General features: G+C 31.2%; 2 protein-coding genes across 11 annotated transcripts in view; both read right to left on the bottom strand.

The window, feature by feature from the left end:
• Positions 1–18,231, bottom strand: part of LOC143057705 (heparan sulfate glucosamine 3-O-sulfotransferase 1-like) — a 54,343-nt gene extending 36,112 nt beyond the window's left edge. The window contains exons 1-2 of one of the 4 annotated variants that reach the window (XM_076231097.1): positions 17,553–18,231; positions 16,002–16,055 (exon numbers count right to left, since the gene is read on the bottom strand). The gene's annotated coding sequence lies outside the window, so the exon portion shown is untranslated. Of the gene's footprint in view, positions 1–1,439; positions 1,597–6,771; positions 6,850–13,602; positions 13,724–16,001; positions 16,056–17,552 lie in introns of those variants that run through there. The other 3 variants (XM_076231120.1, XM_076231133.1, XM_076231074.1) reach the window with 3 other exon arrangements.
• Positions 1–25,796, bottom strand: part of LOC143057663 (heparan sulfate glucosamine 3-O-sulfotransferase 1-like) — an 88,815-nt gene extending 63,019 nt beyond the window's left edge. Inside the window, exons 1-2 of one of the 7 annotated variants that reach the window (XM_076231021.1) lie at positions 25,696–25,796; positions 18,820–18,898 (exon numbers count right to left, since the gene is read on the bottom strand). In XM_076231021.1, the coding sequence (XP_076087136.1) occupies positions 18,820–18,861 (42 nt within the window). In that variant the 5' untranslated portion in view covers positions 18,862–18,898; positions 25,696–25,796. Of the gene's footprint in view, positions 1–18,273; positions 18,379–18,819; positions 18,899–25,656 lie in introns of those variants that run through there. The other 6 variants (XM_076231041.1, XM_076231029.1, XM_076231048.1 and 3 more) reach the window with 6 other exon arrangements.
• Between the last annotated feature and the right edge of the window lie 1,378 nt (positions 25,797–27,174).

Raw genomic sequence — 27,174 nt, 5'->3', positions numbered from 1 at the left:
TGTTTATCTCATTTAAACTTGTTATGTATTATAAGTCAATAGATACTAGGCTAACTTATTCTTATACAAATTCCTAAAGCCTTGTTGAAAAAGTAAAGGCAAAAAAAACTGCCAAAAAGAAACTTAAAAGGCAAACTCCAAAAAATTGATATTTGACCTACCGTATCTGTAATATTTGTAAACAAGAACCTAGCTAGAACTAACTCTGTCACCTTGACATTCAAATTTAGAAACTTCAGGTATATTAGCTATGTATTTTGTTAGCAGTGAAGCGACATACAACATGGATAAATAGCATTATATACTATTACAATGTCTATAGGCAAACTGTATGTTTACTGATAAAATAAAGTCTATAGTACAACATAGTGCAGTTTACAACACAGATCAGGCTGACAAGAACAAGATAGCTTCCAGTATTGCACAGGGTAACTGAAATACTTATGAACACTTAAGAAAGAGGAATATTATATGATTTTTTTTCTTTTCAGCATATAAACTTAAGTCAATGTATAAGTCATCTTGCTATATACAAGTAGATAAATGGCATTGTTCTACTGCACTATCTTTCTATAAATAAACCCTCTGTGCACAATAGTCTTATTTAAGATAGACATTACCATACCCTTTAAACTACACCTTTTGACTTGTAAATGAATAGTTAAGTACAGTACTTGTTGGAACAATGAATTCCTAAAATCTGCACCTAACAATTCTATTTTGTTATTGTTTTTTCTTTGATGGAATGAGGACTATTAGTACAGTACAGAGTTGTCTGAAATAAGACTTACATTGAACACAGGGCAATGGAGTGTAAAATGTAATCATACAATGTTAAAGGAAATAATAACTAAATGAAATTCTCTCGATTCATTGAATAAAACAAAAATAATTCTCCTGGCTCTATGAATAAAACCAAATTAGTGAACAATCAATAACTCATTAACTAAGTGTTTAATTATTACACTTCATAGAGAACAGCCACAAACAAAACAATGTAGTATCTGTTACATTAAACTATTAAATTGTTACAATTCAATTAGACTTCAATAATAAGAATCATTTAAGACTTTCTTCTTACTTGTAACAATCAAAGGCCCAAACTTGAGACTATCAAATATACTTTTCCTGATGCCACCCAACACTACAGATTCTCAGTAAAGGGCGCAATTATTTTTATAGAAGAAAAATACATGATGTCCCTATTTTCTAACTAGACCAGTGTTTATATCTAAATATCTCACATTACAAACTTCTGAAATGATAGAAAAGAATTTTTTTCAAAATAAGGCTTTCAATAATTTAACTTTGAACTTTAAGGCCATCAATTAATATCCAAAAGTTCATAGGATTTTGTCAAGAAATATACAAGTCATTGCAATTTTCATATTACACCATGCAAAAGGTCAAACAAAATGTCCCAAATCATATAACAATACCTTAGACTGTCATGGTAGTGTGATCTATCACCAATGATTGAACTCCTTAACTGACATGTGAACTGATGTAACATATATCAAATAACTGACCATCTACATCAGTGTGATCTTATTAAAGACACTTTACCATCCCCCTTACATGGGAAGTGTGTTCTTATTAAAGACACTTTACTGTCACCAATACATGGGAAGTGTGTTCTTGTTAATGACAATTTATAGACACCCTTACATGGAAAGTAATTGCATAATCATAAGTATTTATTTCCTTACATCATCTATTTTACAAGGATATATTTTTCGTTGAAATGTCATATTAATATACCAAATTATGATTCACCACCAAAAAAATAAGCACTGCTGTGATTCATAATCTAACAACTTTCATCATCACTTACTTGTATTCCCTGGGTCATTTACAATTCTTCTTTTGAAAAGTTTTCTATATGAAATGAAGATGCTTCTTCCTTTGTAAATTATCAACACCCAAGATAAGATGATGTGATAAGATTTTCCTCAAATTTACTTTTTATCACCAGTTAATGTATCAGATGATTCTCATTAAAGACATCTTCATTTTACATATCAACCAAAACTAGCTCAAAACTTTGTTAAAATCTAATACTGGTACTTGAATAAAATATTACAAAATAAATAGAAAATGTGTCCAAGGGACACATATGATGCCCCTGCTTGCATATTACATTATAAAGAGATATAACGTAGAGAACTGTTAAAGTGATGCCATCCAAACTCAAAATGGAACTGTGGGATTACATTATAAGCATTGTGTAAAAGATTCATAACATTTGGATGAGGCAAACTAAAATAAGAGAACAGAAACATAAAATTCAGTATTTTTTTCATTCAAAAAGGGGCATAACTCCAGAACAGTAAAAAGTGGTGTCAACCAAATTTGACTTTGATCTCATTTTTTGTGGGAATATGCATTGTGTATATGTTTCATAATATTTGGTTGACACAAACTAAGGTCAGCAACAATTATACAATAGTCAGCATGTTTCACTTTAGTATAACTACATTTGTATACTATCAATCAACTCCAGCAAGTATAGAAAGTATGCTGAGAGGGTGGATCTTCAATTTTCTGTTCACTTAAAAACAGAAATCTCTTAGGTCTTGAAAATAAACAACCCTGGCAGCTGTTCTAAATAATTACATGTTTTACTGCAGAATTAACCACCTGATAAATCTTCCATATGGCTTAAAAAATCTTAATAACAATATACACTTCTTTCAATAATTTACATTTAAGTGGGCATGGTCTGGCAGTGGATGTTTTATATAAAACTTTTTTATTTCCTCCAAATCTATAATTTCTTATGTCAAGTTAAACCAATACCTCTCTTATATAAATAAAAAAAAACAAAGCAGGCTTTATCCCTTAAAAGTGGCCAGAAAATATCTAAATCTTCCAAATAATATATTCAGAAGGGTCATCACTGTCACAATATTATTTGTTCGAAAGCTACAGGTATTATAAAAGTCAGTAAATACACGTGGAAAGTACCAATTTCCAAAAAATTTCCACACAATTGTTTTACAATACCAACTCTATAGATCAGAAATATTAAAACGCATCTGAAACATGATAAGAGACAAATACACTTCAAGATAGCATTTTCTGAATAGATGATGACAACTATAAACAACTCTATCCCTTATTCTCCTCCTAAAGCCTAATATTAAACCAATATTTCCCTGATAAGTTAGGTTAAAGTTACAGGAAATGATATAATTGAAAATGATGGTTAGTGAAAACCTTAAATTATAGACCGGATAACAGTCCTTAGAGAGAGGTTCCAATACTGATTATTCTCCTAATATTTCACAATCCTATACTTAATAAAGACTGTCACAGTCTTAACTATACTTGTCATGTCTTCAACAACAGTCATTTCAGAAAATGAACAAATGCAATGCAAAAACCCAAAATTTCTCCTAAAAACGCTTTGCTAACATTACTTGCAAATTACTGCCTTCAAACGTTAGTAATATTCTTGCAGCCTTGAAACATGGTTATATTTGAATGTTTTAAAAAAATATTTGAATGTTTAAGAAAAGCATTTATTTCTCTTGTCCTTAAAATTTTCTCTTTATATTTAGCAGTATTTGTGCTTAAGGGACAGGTAGAGCTTAGATTCCTGTAAGGGTTTACTTTAGGGATACTTTATCTGGGCATTTGAACTGTCACTTTATAAACAATGGTTGGTTAAATAGGGAGAGAAAAATTGCTTTGCAAAAGGCTTTTATTCGAACTTTCTTAATATTTTTAATTTCATATGTTGAATAACAAAATAACAAACACCATTCAAATAAGTTGAACTGAATAGTAGTGGTTATCTTAGAAAACAGAAGTACTGCTACAATAGCTAAACTTGTCCATAATATATACAGGGCACTCTAACTAAACAAAACTAAACTTTTTTACAAATCCATACATTTTTTTTTCAATTTCGTATTGATTTTATGTCCTTCATTTTAAAATTTCATTTCTAAGTAAAATAACATACCCAAGAACAATTTGCTTTCAAGTGTCAATCTCAAACTCTGTTTGTATTACAAAATACTCCTACTGCTTTCACAAACTCTATTATTATTTTTTAAATTAGATTTTCAAATTTGACATGATTTTTAGATATAACAGTTAATTGTATGCTGTTGTAGTTTTGAACAATTTAGTTGCACTGAAAATAGATTGATATCAAGCTAATATTAAATGTTGAAATAAGATTCATATTTATAGAATAAAATCGAAATTACATACAGCTTAAACACATTACTGAATGTAATAACCAGAATATTCAAGTAAAATCTAGGTTAAACTAACCCCTGCTATTTATCAAGATTCAGTGAAAACTCTTCAAGAAAACTTTATGTGAAAGCTTAAAAAGGAAATTAGTTCCCAAAAAATGGTCAACAAATGATGTAGTATCAGACAATTGCCTGCCATAAATTTTATTATAATGATATTGTTCAATCCAAACATCTATAGAACCAAAGAAGTCTGATCTCTATTGTTGAATTCTAGTAGATAAAGCAGGGTATGGGGATGATTATTTTCAGTATGCAAACAAATGTCAACAACTAAGCATCATCATATGACAATGTTTTATTGTTACTAATTTATCTTTTAACAGACATTTTTAAAAACATGTTTTACATTCATCAAAAATAGAACTAGAATAAATATATGTGAGCCAGTACTCCAACTGTGAGATCCTTCCTGTGAAAGATTTAATTTTAGTTATCATTTGATTGAGGTTTTTCACACATCTATTTTCATATATAATAGATCACATAGTCATACATTGTAGACCACATAGTCATGTCATACATTGTAGATTACATAGTCATGTCATACATTGTAGATCACATAGACATGTCATACATTGTAAATTACATAGACATGTCATACATTGTAGATAACATAGACATGTCATACCTTGTATATTACATAGACATGTCACATTGTAAATTACATAGACATGTCATACATTATAGATATCATAGTCATGTCATTCATAGTAGATTACATAGACATGTCATACCTTGTAGATTACATAGACATGTCATACATTGTAGATTACATAGACATGTCATACATTATAGATATCATAGTCATGTCATACATTGTAGACCACATAGTCATGTCATACATTGTAAATTACATAGACATGTCATACATTGTATATTACATAGACATGTCATACATTGTAGATAACATAGTCGTGTCATACATTGTAAATTACATAGACATGTCATACATTGTAGATAACATAGTCGTGTCATACATTTTTAAATTACATAGTCATGTCATACATTGTAAATTACATAGTCATGTCATACATTGTAGACCACATAGTCATGTCATACATTGTAGATTACATAGTTATGTCATACATTGTAGATCACATAGTCCTGTCATACATTGTAGATTACATAGTCCTGTCATACATTGTAGATCACATAGTCCTGTCATATATTGTTTACCACATAGTCATGTCATACATTGTAGATCACATAGTCCTGTCATACATTGTAGATCACATAGTCCTGTCATACACTGTAGATCACATAGTCATGTCATACATTGTAGATTACATAGTCATGTCATTCACTGTAGACCACATAGTAATGTAATAAACAAAGAATATAGTCATGTAATACATTATAGACATGTCATACATTGTAGAAATCATAGTCATGTCATACATTGTAGATCACATAGACATGTCATACATTGTAGATTACATAGTTATGTCATACATTGTAGATCACATAGACATGTCATACATTGTAGATTACATAGTCATGTCATGCATTGTAAATTACATAGTTATGTCATACATTGTAGATCACATAGTCATGTCATACATTGTAGACCACATAGTCATGTCATACATTGTAAATTACATAGTTATGTCATACATTGTAGATCACATAGTCATGTCATACATTGTAGACCACATAGTCATGTCATACATTGTAGACTACATAGTTATGTCATACATTGTAGATCACATAGTCCTGTCATACATTTTAGATTACATAGTCATGTCATATATTGTAGACCACATAGACATGTCATACATTGTAGATTACATAGACATGTCATACATTGTAGACTACATAGTTATGTCATACATTGTAGATCACATAGTCCTGTCATACATTTTAGATTACATAAACATGTCATCCATTGTAGACTACATAGTTATGTCATACATTGTAGATTACATAGACATGTCATACATTGTAGATTACATAGTTATGTCATACATTTTAGATTACATAGTCATACATTGTAGATCAAATGGTAAAACATCTACATATATATAGATTTATATAGTAAGAAATTGTAGAACACATAGCTATGCATTAATTTAAAGATCACATAATTACAGACTTTCTCACTATTCATTTTTTGACATTTCCTTTAAAATCTTATTCCAAAAATCTGGACAAGCATTTACACATGTCTTTTTATAGTTTTTGTGATTCAGCAAAAGTTTTAAAGTATTTTGCAGTGTTGCTTCTTGATATAATTGTAAATGTCAATCAGCAGTGATCAGCATGTTTCATGTTTACCAGCAAGTTTTCTATGAACAAAATTTTCTATAATCTCTCCCTATGTTTCTAGCACTTATCAATAAGATTTCCCTCCAGGATACAGATGCAAATGGCTCCACTTTCATCATATAATTCATTGATGTAATATTTTCATACTTATCAACACTAATTAATTGCCTTTTATTTTTAATGAACAAGAATTATTAATTAGATCAAATTATTTCAATAAAATTCAACCTACCTCTACATGTTGCTATCTCTGTTTTTGTACTTATAGTCTATTTCATGTATAAAAACACAAACTATAGTGTGTTTCCAATTAGTCAAATGCAATACTCTATAATTAGCTATTTTCATCAACACAAATGAAGCCAATATAAATATTAAGGTGATTTTGTACCCCAGGATTCTATGATATATAATATTCCATAAATATTTGCAATGTGCTCAGTCTAGACAACTGTGAAGACCTAAATGCAGGTTTATAAAATGAGGCACAAGAAAAATATGTTTTTTTTATAACTTTAAAGGATCATATTTGAAGATGCATCTTAAAAAAAACTATTTAGATATTTATCTTAAAAGCTTTTGAGTTTTGATTTCTATCAGTCTGAGTTTATTATAAGTACTTCAGATAAAAACATATGAGCATACTGTAGACCACAACTAGAAAAGAACAAATGCAACATAAAAGCTTTTATATCTCCCATTTACAACCCTATTTTGAAAATTAACTTTATTATCCCACAATACTGAGCAGCAGACATTCCTACAAAAGCTTCTTTACATCTCATAACTGTATTATTGCGATCCTATCTAGAGTCCATTTATATCTTTATTTACCCACATAACAAAATAACATCCATCGGCTCCAGAAATCAATGCTGGTTTTATGCATACAATTATACCCACTATTAACATTAACTACTTAATGAAGCATATCAATGGAATCAACATTAACACAAAATTAATCTGTATATGTAAATTATATGTAAACATCCAAGTGAAGATAAAAGTCTATTTTCCATAAATGTTTCAGAGTAAACATAGGTTCTCACTTTACAGTGTTCTAAATGAAGGGACTGTAAAAAAGAACATTCTCTGTTGAGTGTTTTGTACATAAAATTTATTGTCAAATATTCAGGAATGTCCTTGTTTCTAATTTGTTCAAAAGAGATGGCATTATGTTATCAAACTAATCTGAATAATATTATCATCATTTTTCTCCAGTTTAACATAAAATCACCACTGATCAAATACTGACAGTTTGTACTTCACTTGTTTTAATCTTCCCTTTCCCTGCTTTATTTCAAAATACAGTGTTGTTCAACCTCAAATATGATAGAAATTGGATATAAATTTGTTCTATGTCAGCTGAATAGTTGGAGAATAAATGTGTTTTAACAAGTTACATACTTCTTTAAAAAGGTACTACCTGTCTGATTAAGATGATTTGAAAAGAGAGAAAGCCCATTAAGGATCATTGTTAGTCCATAATAGTAGTTATATTATTAGGAATCAGTATCACAAAACTTTGCTTGTCAGCAAATCACTGAATATAATATTGATAAATTTTAATAGTCCCAATTATAGTAACAGAACGAAAAATTTTATCTTGTAGAGAAATTTCTGTTTGATAAGATAATGTGGTAGTGTTGTGATAAGAGTAGAGAAAGATGACCCCAGAAACAATGCAGTTTATCCAAGACTTTTAAAAACTTTATAACACCATACAACACTGTTAATCTTAAAATGAAGTTAAGAGTTGACTTCCAGTAGGTCTTCAACTACTCTTTTGCATAGCCTTTGCTATATTATTCTTGTACCGACAAAAACAACTTTTAAACTTATAATCTTTACTTTAACAACAAAACTGAACAAAAATTCTTTTCATTTGACTAAAGACCATCAAATAATTTACAGAAGTCCCTCTTTATTTCACCAATCAGTTGTTTTATAAATCACATTAAACTTAATCTTAAAATGAAAGAGTTTATCACAGATTAAGTAACTTTGTAATAGAAGAGGGTTAGGGTGATTATAACCTGACTAATCACTAATTACCATATCTTACATTCCTGGCCTGTTTCTTTCATTTGTTAGATAACACCACAAAAAGTACATCAGCTATAAAATGGGTCATAACAGAGATTAATTATTGGAAAAGCTACTGTACAAAAATATCATTACATGGTAAAGTAAACAAACAAATAAATGAGGAGGAAAACATGTGATAGGAATAGGATATAAAGACTTCTTATCTTTCTTAGCCTGTACAAACATGTGATAGGCATTGGATATAAAGACTTCTTATCTTTCTTAGCCTGTACAAACATGTGAAAGGCATTGGATATAAAGACTTTTTATCTTTCTTAGCCTGTACAAAGACATGTTTACCTTTTTCCTTCCCTTATTCATAGGCTTTCATCACTTCATGGCTGACAGTCTTTAATCTGACTAGGAGAGTTTTTTTTTCATTTCAAAAAGTTGTGATATAAGAAACAACTGGAAAATCTTTATGAAAGATAATCTCAATACATGAATAGCAAATAAAACCAGGTGCTCCGCAGGGCGCAGCTTTATACGACCGCAGAGGTCGAACCCTGAACAGTTGGGGCAAGTATGGACAAAACATTCAAGCATGATACAGCTCTGAATTTGGATTGTGATCAAATTTTTGACATTACATGTTTTTTTTTTACACAAAACAAATGCCAAGATTTTACAAATCAATTAAAGATTTCTTCTTCAAACTTTTTAAATCTAAAATTAAATAGTTGACACAGCATAGGTTTCTGACACAGAATGAATGTGGTCTAATGAACTTAAAAGGTTTTTTTTGCCTTTGAGCAAATCACTATGCTGTTGAATATTAATCCTCTCAAAAAAATGTTTGAAGAAATTTTCTTTTTATTTATGAAATCTGAAATGAGAAAAATTTAACCCTCCCCCCTTTTTTTTTCACATCCCCGTTTCCCCTTTTCAAAACTGATATCAATTCAAATTTCTAATGGAGTTTGCAACAATAACTACTCATTTAAATACATCATAAAATATTAAGATGTAAAAAAACTGCTTGTTATCACTGAATGGTAAAGATTATTTAAATTTATCAGTTGGTAGTAAAAAGTGTATATACATTGTATATTGTATATAACAAAGATTTAAGTTGATTCTGGACAAAGAAAGATAACTCCAATTAAAAAAAATTCTTGCTATTGCACAAATAGGATATTTCTTGCTTACTATTCTGGACAAAGAAAGATAACTCTAATTAAAAAAAAATTTGCTATTTCACAATATTGTGCAATTAGATATTTCTTGCCATTGCACAATACTGTGCAATTGAAAAGACTTGCTATTGCACAATACTTAATATAATAATTTTAGATCCTGATTTGGACCAACTTGAAAACTGGGCCCATAATCAAAAATCTAAGTACATGTTTAGATTCAGCATATCAAAGAGGCCCAAGAATTCAATTTTTGTTAAAATCAAACTTAGTTTAATTTTGGACCCTTTGGACTTTAATGTAGAATTTGAAATTTGAAAACAGGACCAAAAATGAAGAATCTACATACACAGTTAGATTTGGCATATCAAAGAACCCCAAGGATTCAATTTTTGATGAAATCAAACAAAGTTTAATTTTGGACCCTTTGGACCTTAATGTAGACCAATTTGAAAACTGGACCAAAAAAACTTCAATAATCAAGAATCTAAGTACATTTTTAGATTCAACATATCAAAGAACCCAACCGATTCATTTTTTGTCAAAATCAAACTAAGTTTAATTTTGGACCCTTTGGACCTTAATGTAGACCAATTTGAAAACGGGACCAAAAGTTGAGAATCTACATATACAGTTAGATTCGGCATATCAAAGAACCCCAATTATTCAATTTTGATGAAATCAAACAAAGTTTAATTTTGGACCCTTTGGGCCCCTTTTTCCTAAACTGTTGGGACCAAAACTCCCAAAATCAATACCAACCTTCCTTTTATGGTCATAAGCCTTGTGTTTAAATTTCATAGATTTGTATTTACTTATACTAACATTATAGTGCGAAAACCAAGAAAAATGCTTATTTGGGTCCCTTTTTGGCCCCTAATTCCTAATCTGTTGGGTCCTAAACTCCCAAAATCAATACCAACCTTCCTTTTGTGGTCATAAACATTGTGTTTAAATTTCATAGATTTCCATTTACTTAACCTAAGGTTATTGTGCAAAAACCAAGAAAAATGCTTATTTGGGCCCTTTATTGGCCCCTTATTCCTAAACTATTGAAACCAAAACTCCCAAAATCAATCCCAATCTTTCTTTTGTGGTCATAAACCTTGTGTCAAAATTTCATAGATTTCTATTAACTTAAACTAAAGTTATGGTGCGAAAACCAAGAAAATGCTTATTTGGGCCCTTTTTGGCCCCTTATTCCTAAAATGTTGGGACCAAAACTCCCAAAATCAATACCAACCTTCCTTTTATGGTCATAAACCTTGTGTTAAAATTTCATAGATTTCTATTCACTTTTACTAAAGTTAGAGTGCGAAAACTAAAAGTATTCGGACGCCGGACGACGACGACGACGACGACGACGACGACGCAGACGCCAACGTGATAGCAATATACGACGAAAATTTTTTCAAAATTTGCGGTCGTATAAAAAGGATTTGTTTCTCCAGTAAAAAGAAGTATTCATCAAATATAAAAACATTTTTGGCTCATCTCAAAAATTGAACTTCTTTGTCTGATACCAAGTAATGTTTATGCAATAGAGGTATAATGTGTAAACAAAGATGACTTTGAAACACAGTATCTCTGTGGACGGTAAAACTAAAGATAGAGACCACACACAAATATATATACTTCTAAGCAAGATAAATCTCTGTATCTACATAGCTATATATTCCACTTGACAATAACCATAAGTCAACTGTTAACTGCCAAATCATTAACTGTATTAAGTCAGACAGGTCATTCATTTTCATCTCTACACCCCTGTAACTTACTAATAGATCAATAGACCCACATATAATACTCTTTTCATAAATCACAACTAATTCTCTCATTGCTATACAGTTCATTTGTAAACATGGACCATTAATGTGGAGATATTTATCAAGTAAGGTCCTTACAACTTTAACAAAACTTTATCTTTAAAATTTGCTTATGAAATCAGCATTTTCCTAATTAAAACCAGTAAAAGAATGTAAAAGCCTGAATGATTTTAAATAATCAGCTCTTGACAAGAAATACTTTCTTCATTAGCAATAATATGTTATACAAAAAATCTGAAATCTTTTAACTAATAGCTGAGAATGTTTAATTTTAATGTCTGTAGATTAAAGATAAGGTTGGATTGATAGACGGCCACCTTGTTATCAAGTACAGGTACTAGCATGGTTAATTACAGGTATTCAAAAGGACTAACAAACCAAGACTGTAACATCTAGCTAATACCTCATCTAATCACCAGAAACTGTTACAACCAATGCAATCACATTAGCCATTTTCTCTCCTTAATTAAAACTTCCAATAAATATATTCTTTTGTAAATTGTCATCCGGCTTACTCATTAAATGCATTAGCTTTAGTTGAAATTTGACTTGAGTTTTCATTTGTGTTCCTGTAATCGCTGATACTGTTAATGAGGTACATGCTTTATGAATTTATTAAGGAACTACCGGATACCTAAAAATCAATTTTAATCCAGTAATAGTTCAATGGAACTGAACAACAGTCTAAGGGAAATAACTCTAGTAGATTTATATAACTATGAGCATTTTAAAGTCACAGTTCATGATGCAATTACATATATACTTTATTACCTTAAGCTTTAATTTACAGCTTATCGGTGTAAACAAGAAATAACAAGTTGAAATTACAATAAAATATGTAGACAGAGAATGTTAATTATTTTGTAAAATACTGTCCGTAATTTTAAAAGCCATGATAATAGTTTCCTATATAAGTCACTTGCTTCACATTTTGAAGAGAAAACAACTGTACCATTTTAAATACCCTCAGTCTATACCAGTAGTATTGTTTTATAAACTTTGTCCCCAAGTATCTGTATGGCAAAAACACAAGAATAAAGTGGAACTCATCCACAATACATGGACTGCATTTCATGACATTAAATAGGGAGGGTTCAAATCTATCCAAATCAATATATAACTAACTGGTACTAATACATATAGACAAGTATTAATGTACTACATACTGAAAGGGGGGAATAAAATATTAGGCAATCAAGGACAAGTCTGCTTTTTTACACCTGGTGAAGAAAAAAAAAACCCATCTCATTCTACACAAAAAATGCATGTACTAAATCACTATATTAAATCTTTCTCTATTTGAAATCATAAAGTCAACATAAATCCATCCCATATTGAAAGTAAGTGATTTAACTAGAATCTTTCGTCATTGGTAGAAAGTATTAAAATAATTACTGACAATCTCTTGAAATTTCCATAATTAAAAAAAATAAGCCATTGTTTTTTAGTTTTAAATTTTTCCATATTCTGAGCATCCTTTTTTACAGATATTAGTAACCTCTACCTGGTCACACACTTACCTTACTAGTTTAAGAACAAGGTACATTTAAGTACAAATAGAGAAAACCAAGAGCAGAATTATAGCACTTACCAGTACACGTAAGGATAGGAAATACATCAGAGAATAATTATGATGTAGGATAAAGTCATCTTTCATAAAAATAGTTTAAATTTACATAATGTGGCAAAAACCTACTTCATTTTTAAATAGATCGACAAAAAGACAAAGTAAACTGGTTCAATTTGCATGAGGTTACATAACATTTCATCTTTATCATTCCAAAACTTAGGGTGGAGTACAGGATTTTACTTCATTGAATTTTAATAAAGAATTGATACAAAATGCTCGGTTTGACCTGGAATTAACGTAGACTTGATATTGTTTATACATCAATAAGATTCTCTTTTTTGTAAATACCTTATCAAGTTAAACACCAATGTGACAGCAACCTATCAATTACAAAATATCATAATACATTTAAAGGTCAACATATGAGTCTGGATTATTCTTACCTGAATTAATAAAATGTTCCATCTACCATAGACTATAACAACATTCTATGAGTGACACATTCAGTATATATACCCAACCTTCTATAATTACATCAACAAACAACCGGAAAACCCTTATTCAACCTATAAAGTTACAGATACTTTAAACTTTGTAATAAACTACTCAATATTAATGACCAAATTTAACTCTTGGGAAAACGTTTTACAATTGGTACTATATATGTACATGTAATGAGCTAAATTATAATACATAAAATGTCAGAGCTTCAAGATAAACAGTCAAACTGTGTTCAATAGCCTGATCTATCAGACAATTAGTTTTAGTTTTGTTTTTATTTAAAGGGGGGCATGTATAATGAATTAAAGAATCCATTTGTTTTTTTTTACATCAGTGTTTTTTCTTTTCAGGGCCATTTAGTAATGAAAACAGTTATACAAACAACAAACAGTTTAACTTATTCTTGTCCTAATAATACATATGGTATATTTTATTTACACAGAAGTGATCTCTCAGATGATGGTATGTAGATCTCAGGTAAACTGCTCATCAACAACATACCAACAAGATTAAATCTTCCTAATATAACATCAATGGTCAACACAACATATATCTTACATTTCAGAGAGAAGTTGATGTATGGATATGGAAATCATATAAATGTAAACTTAGGATGTTGATTTGCTGACTATCTTCCTCACTCAAATTTGAACCTTTAATTACTAAATGAAGAACACATGGAAGTGAGAAGAAAATGCATCTTAGAAAAAACCAGGTGCTCCGCAGGGCGCAGCTATATACCACCCCAGTGGTCGAACCCTGAACAGTGGGGGCAAATTTGGTCACAATATTCAAGCTTGATACTGTCTAAATTTGGATTGTGATCAATTTTTTTTTACATATTATGGGTTTTTGTCACAAAATTAATGTGGTCAAAGATCTAACAAATCTATTGCACAATACTGTGCAATTGAATATTTTCTTGAAACTTTTCAAAATTTGAAATTTGAAAACTTTTGAAAAAAAAGGAATCCCTTTAAAAATGGTAAACAAAAAATCCCCACCCCCCCTTTTTGAAACCCCCATTGGAGCAATAACCCTTAAACTCAATCCCATGCTTTCTTTTGTAGTATTGAACCTTGTAGTACAATTTCAGAGAGATCCATACACTTAAACACAAGTTATCGTCATGATTGTTTGGAAACTAGAAACATGCTTCTTTTTGGCCCTTTTTAGGCCCCTAAATCCTACATATTTTGGGCAATTAACCCAAAACTTAATCCCAGCCTCCCCTTTGTAATATGGTACGTTGTGGTACAATTTCAGAGAGATCCATACAATTACACACAAGTAATTGTCTGGAAACTAGACAAATGCTTGTTTTGGCCCCTTTTTGGCCCTTAATTCCTAAATTTTGACCCCATATCCCTGAAACTGAATCCAAACCTTCTACTTGTGGTTGTAAACATTGTGATATAATTTCAGAGCAATTGAAATACTTGTACACAAGTTATTATCCTGAAACTAGAAAAATGCTTGTTTTGGGCCCCTTTTGGGCCCCTAATTCCTAAACTGTTCGAACCTGGCATCATCCCCAAAATTGATCCCAACCATCATTTTGTGGTATTGAACCTTCTGAAAAAATTTCATTAAGATCTGTTCACTTAAACTAAAGTTATTATCCGGAAACCAATGTGTCTTCGGACGAAGACGACGCAGACGTCGACATCATACCATTATAGGATCCCAAAATTTTTTTGGGGTCGTATAAAAACTAACTTTGTAATTGTCAGATTTAAAAAAAAGTTAATCTTTATAGCAAATCAGCATATTATCCAGGGCCGGATTCAGCCCATTATAAAGGGGGGGGGTTATCAATGCAAGTACCTTTAAAATCTTATAATGTCCACCCAAAAATCAGCTGATTCTTTATATTGCTACTACAAGCAACCCTTCTTAAAAGATTCATTTCTAAAATACTACTATTCTTAAACAAAAAAGCTGATAAGACTTTTTACTTTGTTACAAGATATGGGATCTTTAATAAAACTTAAAATATTTCTGAGGTATGCTTTAACTCAACAAAACAAACACCAATGCACCATAACAATCAATCTATGACGAGATATATTAGGACTGAGCCTTTATGTTCGTGACATGCAATGTCAACTGATCTCTTGCAACTTAAACAAATATTATAAACTTGTAACAAATACTAACTTGGACTAAAATAGATGTATTTAGTTTAATAGTCGTAATTATGAATGTTCAGTGAAGCTGAAAATCATTTTCTACCAAATAAATGGTATGTAAATGGTATATGATGCTTTTGATTTCTATATCCTTTAGATGCACAATGATATTTATGTCAAATGATGACTAAAAAAAGAAATAAAATTACCTTATTTAATACTGAGGATGTCCTATTTCTTCCATTCTTCTCTCTATTCCAAGCCTAATTAGGTACAAATGTATAACTAACTAGTCTACATATAATATTTAAATTAGATTCAACAAATTGTAATTGAAGAGTTCAAAGGATCTTCAATTTTAATTGATGTAAATCAAATTTTATTTTTTTTAATTTGAAATGCATACTATCACCTGTAGTTGACATGATAGAAACATCAAAGAAAACAAGGAAGGCCAGGTTATACCTGTACACTTGCGTGTATTCAGCCAAAAATTGAGGAATTCCACTGATGCAACAGAATGGAACACAGAAATGGAATATTTCTTCTGCTCACTTCAAAATTAGCCTTTTTTACACATACAATCAATATTACTATGTGTATCCCTCCATGATAAAACTGTTACAGTATGAGACACTTTCTGAACACAAAAGATTGTACTAAATACTATCAAATACAATAGGCATGGTCATTGAATTCTTCGAAAAGGTAGAATTGGGGATAATAGTTCTAATAGATCCTCAAATGTGAAATAAATCTGGGAATTAGTACACAAATGTACATACTGTTTAAGACAATGTCTGAATATTCTTAAAAGTGGCGTTCCCAAAGTTTTTACAAAACTGTGTATGTTACATAATTACAAAAGTACATAAAGGTGACAAGACTGTATATTTATACATCATACAACAACAAATAAGTAAATTTATCTAAACTATAATGTAACAAATCTTTTCTGAAATATGACTTTTAAAAGTACCGTATTTATTCTATTAAACGCCCCGGGGGCGAAGACAATTTCCGAAAGGGGGCGTCAATTAGAGAAACGAATTTCGTACCTTACTTCATTGACCTTTACCTGAATTTTGTTGAAACAGACTATAGTAACATACACGTGTTTCTTATTGTCTCCATAATCTATAAAAAGCGTTTATCCGTAATGTGACCTCATCTAATAATTTGTTAAAATTTATAAAGTACTGTGTAACTGACAGATCTATTTTTGGAACTTGTACACACTGTGTTGTATTATCGGAGTGGATTAAAACATGGAGGGGGTCTCATTGGGGGGGTTCTGATCCCGGATCCCGCTTACTGTTTTGTCAGATTCCCGTTTCCCGCTTACACTATGTACGTACATTGTAAGCAATTCTCAATTTTTTTGCAATTTCCCGTGTCCCGCTAGACTCCATTTCCCGTTTTCACGGCACAATAATTTGATTTTCACGTGTTACGCTTACAAAAAATCCGCAATCCCGCGTCACGCTTAGACCCCAATGAGACCCACCATGGACGTTATTGATTTTTCGTTTCATGTTTCTGAGTGACCAGGTCGATGTCTTTGAAATATTGTAATGGGTAAGTTTTAAATTAATTTTTTTAACTTCAAAATGGGGGCGTTTATTAGAAGTCAAAAGTTCTGAACACACTATTTTCGGTAGGGGGGCGTTAATTAGAAGGGGGGCTTTAAATAGATAAATACGGTAATTGATCATGGTATATGAAAGGATATATAACTTACAAAATTGACATTATCTTACCTCTTTCTTCATGTTGTCTTCAGTGTTGCTTTCTCCGTCGTGTGATTTAACTTCCAGGTGTTCATATCTTTGTCCACTGTTTTGTTACATTTACTTGATTTTTTTCATTATTTATGCTTGCTCAACATATAAAAACGATTTTTATCTCGGACCATAAAAACCTTGGTAAAAACCACTCAGTCATGAAATTCAGATTTTATAAGCTGTTATTTTTATCATATAAAGCATCAATCTAGAAATGCCATCTTTTACCCATTCAAGGTACAATGTATTCACACTTATTTATCACATAGATCTTGTCTAGAAATTGACATGCAATCAAAGATTTAAGTTTGTAACTTAATTTATACCAAATATATCTCTTTTCTAGATTGAATATATTAATTCTACTTCTACTTTAAAAGACTACCTGTTTTATAATTTAGACAAAATCACAAACCTCAAAAGCTAGGTTTAGCAGGCTATCCATAGATTTTTAGTCTTCGTCTCAATTCAAAAAAGTGTATTAAATTTTATTTTTTAATTCACTACAAATGGATGGACAATGTGTGTAAAAGCCTATTTTTAAGGTAGATCTTCATACAATTACGGACATGATATTTAACAATTTTACTAAAGAGTTCAAATCACAATAAAATCATATTGCAGCCAATAAATTATGGTGCAATCCCCAACTACTTTGGTGAATGACAAATGAGTGGTGTTTACTATTTGGTAATACCATGAAGTCACAATCAGACAATCCATACACAATCATGAGATCTTTATTTTTAATCCAGCTCCAAATGAACCCTTCATTAATCTACATGTATGAACGTTGTTGAAGCTAAAATAAAATATCTTTTGATTTTCAAAAAGGAAAAATACTATTAATTGAAAGTATTTATAAAATTGAATCAATGGACATAAGTATCTCATTTATAAGAACTTTAAATTTTTGTCACATTATAGCTATGCAACAATTCCTGAAATTTAATTTGAATAAATCATGCATTTTTGTCTATTGATCAATACCAACATACATTTTGATCTGATCTGTATGAGTATGTTGTGGATTCCAATACTAACTTTTATACAACGGTAGAGAGTAATGTAGATTTATTGACAGTACACGGTAGAGAGAGTAATGTCGATTTATTGACAGTGCACGTAGAGAGAGTAATGTTGATTTATTGACAGTGCACGAGAGCAGTTTTATAGTTGGTGAAGTTGAATGATTTGCTGTAGGGTGAACACCTGATTACAAATAGTTGATAAATGGTCCTACCTTAACTTTTCCTTCGACCCATACAACAAAAGTGCCCTTCATTTACACCCTATACTTCTTTGTGAACAGGTGGATTGCCCTAAAAAGAGAAAGAATTCTATCAGATCTTCATTAAAGATGACTAGTCCTCCAATTAAACTGGCTTCAGATTAATTAATAAACTAATTGGTTGCATTCTTTGGAAAAATTACACAGCTCAATTGTGGCTATTTAATCAACACATGTATTGTATTTTCATGGTTTGTGCATCATGGTAGTAAGTTATATTGTCATGGTTTGTGCATCATGGTAGTAAGTTATATTGTCATGGTTTGTGCATCATGGTAGTAAGTTATATTGAAAGAAGATACTGTGTTATCAGTAACAGTTTGTTCCAGAACAGTATATATACATTGTATATACATTGAACATTTTGTACTTTTAAGGAATGACTGTAATATTTTTTCTGTCTATGAAGAAATAACATAAAAAATGTGGTGCACACTGAATAACGTGCGTAGCGGGTTATTTAACAGTGTGCACCACATTTTTTATGTTATTTCGAATAGACAGAAAAAATATTACAGTCATTTCTGATAATTTAATTCTAAATTCATTTTAAACCGTAGAAAACCTTGAAAAAAAACGTTAATGACGTCATGGTCACATGACTAAATTATGTCTATGGGCTCATAACAAAATAACGTCAGCCAATCAAAAGACGTGTTACATCCAAAATTAAATTATATACATATAACATAGTAACAGGGTGAAGTAAAGCTTGTCATCTTTATAAATGACCACCATCAGTAGGTATTACATGTACTAACACAGTGGTTATACAAGTGCCTTTGAAGTATTTTCCTTTTAAAATAGTCATTGAATTTCCTTGGTTTAAATCATTGCTTATACTAGAACACACTTGCGACATCGCTGATCTGTGACTGAAGTGAATAAAAGTGCCTATATCTCATTTAAGCATTCTATACTATTGGTATCTGTATTGGATTTGACTCGCAGCTTGTGATTATAATTATAAATTAGCGGTATGTGGAAAACAAAAGAGCTTGTCATTGTGTACTTTTTATTCTACACCATTGTTGTGTATTAGTTAAATATAAAGTAGAATTCTTTGATTTGTCATGCCGGCTAACAAATTGGACCTTGTTATTTTGATATTACCAGTACAAAATATATATAGATTATAGATTTTGAAAATACTGACTGGTTCTGCTTCAGACAGAGAAAAGATATAAGTAATCCTGCTAATGCAGTGTACAGTTTCAAAGAATAATTAACTGGTTCCATTCAAATTACAGAGTCTGTATAGATTCAGAAACATTGACTGGGTCTGTTTCTCCTACGAAAAGGGGGTAAAATGGTGGATTCAGAAAATTATTGACAGACCTGTTCTGTACCTGCTGGATACAGAGATTCGCAGATTAGTTCTACCGAGAATGTGGATTTCGACAGTATCTTACTTGTTCAGTTCCTGCTGAAGACAGTGGTTTTAGTTTTGTTTTTAAAATAAAATTGAGAAAGGAAATGGGGAATGTGTCAAAGCGACAACAACCCAACAACCCGACCATAGAGCAGACAACAGCCGAAGGCAACCAATGGGTCTTCAATGTAGCAAGAAACTCCAGCCCCCAGTGGTGTCCTTTAGCTGGCCCCTTAAAAAATATGTACATGTATACTAGTACAGTGATAATGGACGTCATACTTAACTCTGAATTATACACAAGAAACTAAAATTAATCAAAGAGCTGAAGAGCTCTGAGGGAAAAGACGGCCATTGGTTCTATTTTTTGGGGGTATCTTTTGATACTGTGAAAGTACTTTTATTCGTGGGGTACCAATTTTCGTGGTTTTCGTGGAGGACTTTATCCACGAATTTAAGTGTCCAACGAAATAAAACAACTAATGCCCAAATCAAGACATGGAAAGATCCCCATGTAGGTTTGACTACTGTTATGAGGCCAAAAAAAAATATATGTCTGTTTCCTGTTTCCCGACCGACCCTGACTCAAACCCCCCGACCCTAGATCTTTTTATTCAAATCCGGAAAAAAATCGTTTCCGGTCGGAAAAATTCATTTCCGGTCCGATCCAGATCCGTATTTTACTATGCCCAAACAATCAAAATGGCTGCTCCCAGCACAAATGTGCTACAATTAAGGTTTAAAAAATGTCAGCACTGGGAGGATTATTCAATTAAAGCTTCTTTAAAGGGATTAAATCATTTTGGGGTACAGGACCCTAACCAAACATGACATTTAACCGACTGCAAATCTGACAGGGAGTGCAAAAATTAAAAAAAAAAAAAAAAAAAAAAAAAAAAAAAATCCCGACCTACCGACCCTGATTTATTTGCCTTGGAAGCAGGAAACAGACATATATTTTTTTTTGGCCTGATCTAGAGAATATATTGAATAACGCAAAATCTGAAAATACTAAAATAGTAGTCACAGGGCAAACGTAATATGAACTACAACTGCATGCAGGATTATACCCATCTAATCTTTTTAAAATAACCTTAACTGTACAGCTTTTGATCTTTTAATTCTCATAAAAATATTTTTAATCGATGAAAGTCAGATTTCCGGTATTGATATGCTTGAATGATAAAGTATTCATTTTATATCCTCAAAATTCTCGTACAATAATTGCATGCTTGGATTAATTTTGATAAAAATTATTTCACAATTCAAGATACGTTTATAGCATTTGTTTATGTTACTGTTTTCTTTAGGTGACATGTTTATGGCCTAATTAGCACCTTTGATGGTCTTAAATCTGTTCATCACTTTATCTTGGGTTACTTAAGTGTTGTCACTACGATTTACCAGTTTACCGGGTCAATGTTTTCTTTGCAATTTCTCAATCCAGACAAATTGTAACGTTCGTTTCTAAGTAAGGCTTCAATTTTTCATTTATTTTTTAAGAAAACTAAAATCCACGAATTTAAAAACCCACGAACATGTAAATATTGCTCAAACCACGAAAATTGATACCCACGAATTAAAGTACTTTCACAGTAGTCAACGTACAAAGAATGAGCAAAAGAACAGCTAGAACACGTAGAAAGGTTGACAATAATGAAACTAATTGTTGTTTATTGTTATTTCATTTCCTTAGTCAAGAATTCATCATGGCGTCAATTTGGACCAATGAGATCTGCACCTTCTAAATCAAAACATTTGATTAAAGTTGGGAGTTCATTATCTAAAATTCAATTGAATTTAACAACTACTACAATATATTTTAGAATTTTAATTGTGTACAGTTGAAGGGCAGGCTAGGAACATTCTCTATTTTTTGTAACAGTACTCTCAAGAGTTTTTAATTTTTTCTCAAGAAAGTGAGGACTGAAAAATCTATTCAGTTTTAATTTTCCATTGATAAAGTTTCCAGTTACAACTCTCATCACAGGGATACATGTACTTATAAAAACCAACATGATTCATATAAGCTGTGTGAAGCTTGTTTCCAGATCCTACATTTTGATATATTTGTAAATTTCATGAATAAATAGGTTTAAACTACAAAAAGCAACATTTAAAAAAAAAATGAAAACAAAATTACCATTTCCATAATTATGTTGGTACACACAATTTTGTTTTAATGGAAGACTACTTATCATATACTAAATGTCATATTTTTAGTGTTCAGATACATTAACTTTCATTTTAGTTGATAATTACTCATCAATTGAGGTGCTCCTGAATTGGAGAAAGATTCTAAAAACATAATTTTACAGAAAGAATGAAAACTGCAGTTGCTCTCCCCAATCTCAATAGGTATAAACTACAAAAAACAACATTTTAATTTTTTTTTAACCATTACCATAATTATGTTGGTACACAAAATTTTGTTTTAATAGAAGAATACTTATCAGATACTAAATGTCACATTTTAAGTGTTCAGATACATTTCTTTTATATTAGTGGATAATTACTCATCAATTGAGGTGCTCCTGTATTGGAGGAAGATAATCAAAACAGAACTTTACAGAAGGAATGAAAACTGCTGTTTATCTCCCCAATCTCATGTACAAATGTATCCTCATTGACATTGTTTACCGCGAAAGTTGACCTACAAATTATAGCCTCAGATTAAAGCATTGTATGTTGGACTTGTTGGTGTGTGAATCATCTACACTACAGCAAACATCATTAGGTTTAAATTAAACAAATACCAATTTAAAATTAGTATACAAATACTGTGAATGATTTTTATAATGAGTAAAGGATATATCCCAGTGTAGTGTGGCATTCCAACAATGATGTCACTATATATATAGCTAGGTTAGATATATTTAGAAAATTTCGTAATACTGATTTTTCTGGGTTGTAAAAGAAACGTAATATATATAGTGTAAGGGAAAGCTCAATATATACGATAATTTCACGAGAAACAGAAGGGAAATGTGTTAAAAAAAATGTTTAAAGTCAATCTGTTCTCCTTGTTATCAATTTCAGTATGATATTTTGAGGGGTTTCCAAACTATTAAAACAAAATGATTGACATGAGGGCTTGGAACTCTGGCCAACTACATAGGAAATTGACGGCTTGAAGCAGTCTTTCCCCAAAATTCATACAAGGCTTACAAAGGCCAGAGGCTCCTCACTTGGGACAGGTGCACAATTTGGGAGGAGTTAAACATGTTTATGAGATCTCAACCCTTCCCCTATACCTCTAGGTATAAAAACATGTTTCTCTCAAACCAGATGTTAGCTTGACAATGTAAAAACACAGATCAGAGAGGAATATGTTAAATCAGTGTATGAAGTCCTTCCCATGTTTCAAAATGTATTTCTTTACCAAAATTCTTAAATGACCCTGAGATAAAGAAATTCATGATATTTGTAGCATTTTTTTAAATATTCAGAAATTGAAGCATCATCAAATCTCACAACTGTGCAAAGCACACTTGTTCAAATAATTTTTTTCTGTTGATTTATTGCTTTTACCAATTTTTATTCCCTTTTTAAATTAAATATAATATCATATCATAATGCATATTTTTTATAGACAACTATTTTGACTACAGGGTAAATTTGTTAGATGAAACCAGTATTAGATAAATTGCTTAAACTAACATGCTACATATATATATGCTAGTTAAAGTAATTTTCTAAAGGACCCCGTGTTGGTTTTGTTTTTTATACAAAATTAAAAACAATATTCCCTGACTAGTAGTCAGCTGGAGCTTCGATTTCAAAGTTAGAACTGTTACAGAGTTGCTATATTTTATAATATCGTATGCTCTCCCCAAAAAGATTTGAAAATTTAGACTAAAAATACTGCATTCTGAGCATACCTGGGAGTGATTTAGATGCTTGGGAAAATGTAAATTTTGTCTTATTTTTGTTGTGGACTTCAATCACATTTGAAAAAAAAATAAAAAATGGGAATCCGCAGTCCTGGCAAGGTTAATCTACATTGATTTTTTTTTTGGGAAGGTGTCTTTTGTAAGACAACTAAGGAAGTCTGTTCTTGAATATAGGTAAATAATAGGTGAAATATTATAATTTTATTTCAATAATAATCGAATTTATCAAATATCTTGGACGATTTATTTTGCGTATGTACTTAGTGACAAATGACCCCCTTTTTTCTCATAAGACTTGTACACGTATTTAAAACATGTTTTCAAGCTATGTCCTTTTATTTTTTTCTTATTTGATTAACTGTCCAGTAAGCAGTAAACTAAAATCCTTTTGAACTAAAGATATTTTTAAAAATTATTTGTGGTCCACAATATTCTACTTTCGTTATTGACCTTCATTCTCTGGACACCATGTGGTTGTGGGCTTTGAAATGTGAACTACAAAAGGTGGTGATTTCCAGATTTTTGACAACATTATATATTATACTTTCTTTTATTTGACTGATGTATTTTCATAACATGCTATTGTCATCTTTGGCTTATTCCTTCTCTAGACGCCAATACCGAACAGGGTCGTAATGTCCATCGGAACATCTCTCTTTTTTATCCTTGCAAACATAAAATACTTTCCGACTTTAAATAGACGAACAATCAATGGACTGCATTTACATGAACTATATTAAGTCAAAGGTAAACACTGATTTACATCCTTGTTTATCGAGACTTTAATCACGTGGGAAGCTGATACATTGTGCAATTATTTTTTTTTTATCTTTATTATTTTTTTTTACTCATGCAAAAATAGCCAGTGGGAAAAGGACAATAACTGGCGAAAATCGCCGGCTGCCGGCTTTTAACGACATCACTGCAAAGTGGGGTTATTTTTCTGAAATTTGGGTGATTTCACTGATTTGGTGAAAAAAGTAGGGCAACTTGATGTGTAGCGATTTGTCAATGTCATGGATTCATTGTCAACTTTTCTTCGACTGTGGCTTTAAATGTCCATAATTTTGGTATCTCCTCTCCCGTCTCTCTTTTAAATTAAGATCTTACAATAGCCTGATACTTTCCGATGACTATTTGACTTCAGCTAGCTTAATACTAGTTTAATCAGCACTTGGTTAAATTAGCATCTGGTCAAATCGGCACCTATTCACAGTGGCACCTGGTTTAATTGGCACTTGATGTCATTTCAGCACCCATGTTTTACATCATTTTCCCCAGTAGTCACTTGAAAAATAAGCTTGAAGATTTGTATATTTATTATATACATATTGTATACCGAATTGACTTTTAAATGAGTGCCGATTGGACTTATACTACGGGTGCCGATTTGATCAGGTGGCGATTTCACTTGTACACAGCTATAGCATAATAGCTGAAGTCAGATTATTCATGTATAACAATGAATTTTCCCAAATGCTGAGGCGTGATTAAAACGAAATATGCTATGCAAAAAAACTTAACTGTTTGATGCTTTTACCTGGACAGACGAGTTTTATTTACCTGGATAGACGAGCTTTGATGTTATAAATTGTACTGTCCCGTTTGTTTTTCTTTTCTTTCGCGGATAGGATATCAATTTCCGGTTTGAGAAAAAGAAAGATTTCACGGTTCTGTTATCTTCACGATAAAACGATCACATTTTTATTCTTCTAAAATCCGCAATTTGTTATATTCTATCATTTTAAACTATTTTTTAAATTAAAAAAAAATATAGCAATATAGTAGGGACCTTTTATATTCAACCATATGGTATAAGTGTTTACTCATTGTTAAACGGGCCGCCGTGACACGGCCGGGTTACATCCACTTCCTTTGAACTTTAGTGGTTTAATAGTTGTCTCAATGGCAATCATACCACATCTCCTTATTCTATATACTACAATTTTATATAAATTTAAATATGGGTTTGGAAACAAGTTTGAAAAAACTTTTATATAATTCCGTCTCCCGGTTTATCAACTAATTTTGCGTTTTTCTATATTCATGATATTATTTTAAACATAAATATGCTAGAAATTACTTATATTTGCTATTCACTATCAAATCCAAGTTTATTTTCTACAGCGATTACCGAAAATATTCATTTATATGAAAACGCGAAAATAATCGAACTTAATTGAAAACAATCAATTTTACTATAATATAATTGCGTATATCTTGCTTCATGTATGTATTTCTTTTATTTACATTGGATAGAGGTAAAGGGGAGGTTTGAAATCTCACAATACCACCGTGTATCATCGTACAACAGATATAGGTACTAACCAAGCGGGCATGATCGATTTTGAACTGACACGGTAACGAAAATCTTTGTTTTGTTTTATCAACATTCAGTGTAAATTTCTCAACATCTGAAATTCCTGCTCCAAAATAATTTTCGCATCGATTTTTTCCTATTTAAAAGACAACTTTTATATTCTAATAAGAACAATTAACTTGTAAATGCGTAAATAGTTGTGAATGTCAACACCAACTTTCAATTTCGATACAATTGTCGAGATATTTACATGTTTTACCTGAAAGAAAGCTAATGCAGGGCAAAAGTAATAGTTATCAATCATATATCCAACCGTGATTACTCATTCCTTGAAACGTTTTGGGTAATAAACGAGTATGAACATTTTGTTGTTGTGTATGGTGTACAGCAACTTAACTATGCACCGTACAGAAGGATTTATGTGGTCAGCTAAACACCGTACACAACGCTTCTTTTCGGAATAAAATCTCGAAAAAAAACATGCATGAAAGATTTCAATGACAAAAACACAGATTTTCGTTACCGTGTGAGGTCACTGAAATCGATCACACCCGCTTCAGGCGCGGATCCAGAGGGGGGGGGGGTCCGGCGGGGGGTTGGAACCCCCCTTTTTTTTGGCCGATCAATGCATTTGAATGGGAGCATATAGCTGGAACCCCCCCCCTTTACTCTGGGTTGGGAACCCCCCTTTTTAAAATGGCTGGATCCGCCCCTGTGCTTGG

The sequence above is a fragment of the Mytilus galloprovincialis genome, chromosome 1, assembly GCF_965363235.1.
Source record: "Mytilus galloprovincialis chromosome 1, xbMytGall1.hap1.1, whole genome shotgun sequence".
Lineage (NCBI taxonomy): Eukaryota > Metazoa > Mollusca > Bivalvia > Mytilida > Mytilidae > Mytilus > Mytilus galloprovincialis.
This window is presented reverse-complemented; position numbering and strand designations above follow the sequence as displayed.